This window comes from Otolemur garnettii, unplaced genomic scaffold (assembly GCF_000181295.1).
Source record: "Otolemur garnettii isolate 467f Iridium unplaced genomic scaffold, OtoGar3 scaffold00136, whole genome shotgun sequence".
NCBI classification, from domain to species: domain Eukaryota; kingdom Metazoa; phylum Chordata; class Mammalia; order Primates; family Galagidae; genus Otolemur; species Otolemur garnettii.
Window position 1 is genome coordinate 440,388 of NW_003852531.1, and position 1,088 is coordinate 441,475.

General features: G+C 57.5%; 1 protein-coding gene across 2 annotated transcripts in view; it reads right to left on the minus strand.

The window, feature by feature from the left end:
• RBBP9 (RB binding protein 9, serine hydrolase) overlaps window positions 1–538 on the minus strand; it is a 15,352-nt gene extending 14,814 nt beyond the window's left edge. For both annotated transcript variants that reach the window (XM_023518387.1, XM_003798459.3), the window contains exon 1: window positions 398–538. In XM_023518387.1, coding sequence (XP_023374155.1) covers window positions 398–496 — 99 coding nt within the window. In that variant the 5' untranslated portion in view covers window positions 497–538. The remainder of the gene's footprint in view (window positions 1–397) is intronic.
• Window positions 539–1,088: the final 550 nt, after the last annotated feature.

Below are 1,088 nucleotides of genomic sequence, written 5' to 3' on the forward strand. Positions count from 1 at the left end.
GAGCCCAGGAGTTGGAGGTTGCTGTGAGCTGTAATGCCACGGCACTCTGCCCAGGGGGACAGCTTGAGGCTCTGTCTCAAAAAAAAAAAAAATCTGAAGCAAGGAGCAATGGAGATGGCTGTGAAATTCTCCGGGAAGTCTGAAATCTACACTGCAGCAGAGCGGGAGGGGTGGGGGCTGGGTCCCTGCAGCTCGGAAGAGCGATGCCTTTGACTCTAAGGACCGAGCCCGCAGGGAAGACCTCCAGACAGTTCTACCGACCTACATTACCGCGCTCGTCCTGGAGGACGCTGGGGAGGAAGCCCCAGGCTCTGGTGGAGGCGGGGGCCGCGTCCAAACTGCACTCCTCCCTCTCTCTGCTCCCCGGACTCCCGGAGCGGCCGGGCCGGGCGCTTACCTGCTCCAGCTGCTTCTTCACCCAGCCGTACCAGCCGTGGGTGGCCACATCCCCGCCTCCGTTCCCGGGGACGATCACCGCCTTGCTGGGAGAAGCCATGAGCGCGGCGCTCGGAGCCAGGTGGCGTCCCCGCAGCGCTCAGAGCGGCGCCCGCAGCGTCCTGGGAACTGTAGTTCTGGGGACTCCTGGGCTGTCCTTTCGGGAACTGCATGAGGCAGCCAGGAACAAACCTGGCCAGGTTCCCTCGAACGTAATCACCTCGTACTTGCCTCTTTCTAGCGCTCCCATTTTGCTCCCTTATTTAGGACAGCCTGTCACATGTCCGGGTCGTGTTCTCCCGTCACTAGAGTTACTGAGACCTCCTTAGGAAAGTGTGTCCAGTTTCAAACACGCAGAACAATCTCCACAATATAACCTGGGAACTGAAATTCATATTATTTTCCTTCTGATTTCTTTTTTTTTCTTTTTTGAGACAGAGCCTCAAGCTGTCCCCCTGGGTAGAGTGCTGTAGCATCACAACTCACAGCAACATTCAACTCCTGGGCTCAAGCGAATCTCCTGCCTCCGCCTCCCAAGTAGCTGGGATCATGGGCACCCGCCACAACGCCTGGCTATGTTTTTGGTTGCAGCTATCATTGTTTGGTGGGTCCAGGCTGGATTCGAACCCACCACCTTAGGTGTATGTGGCTGG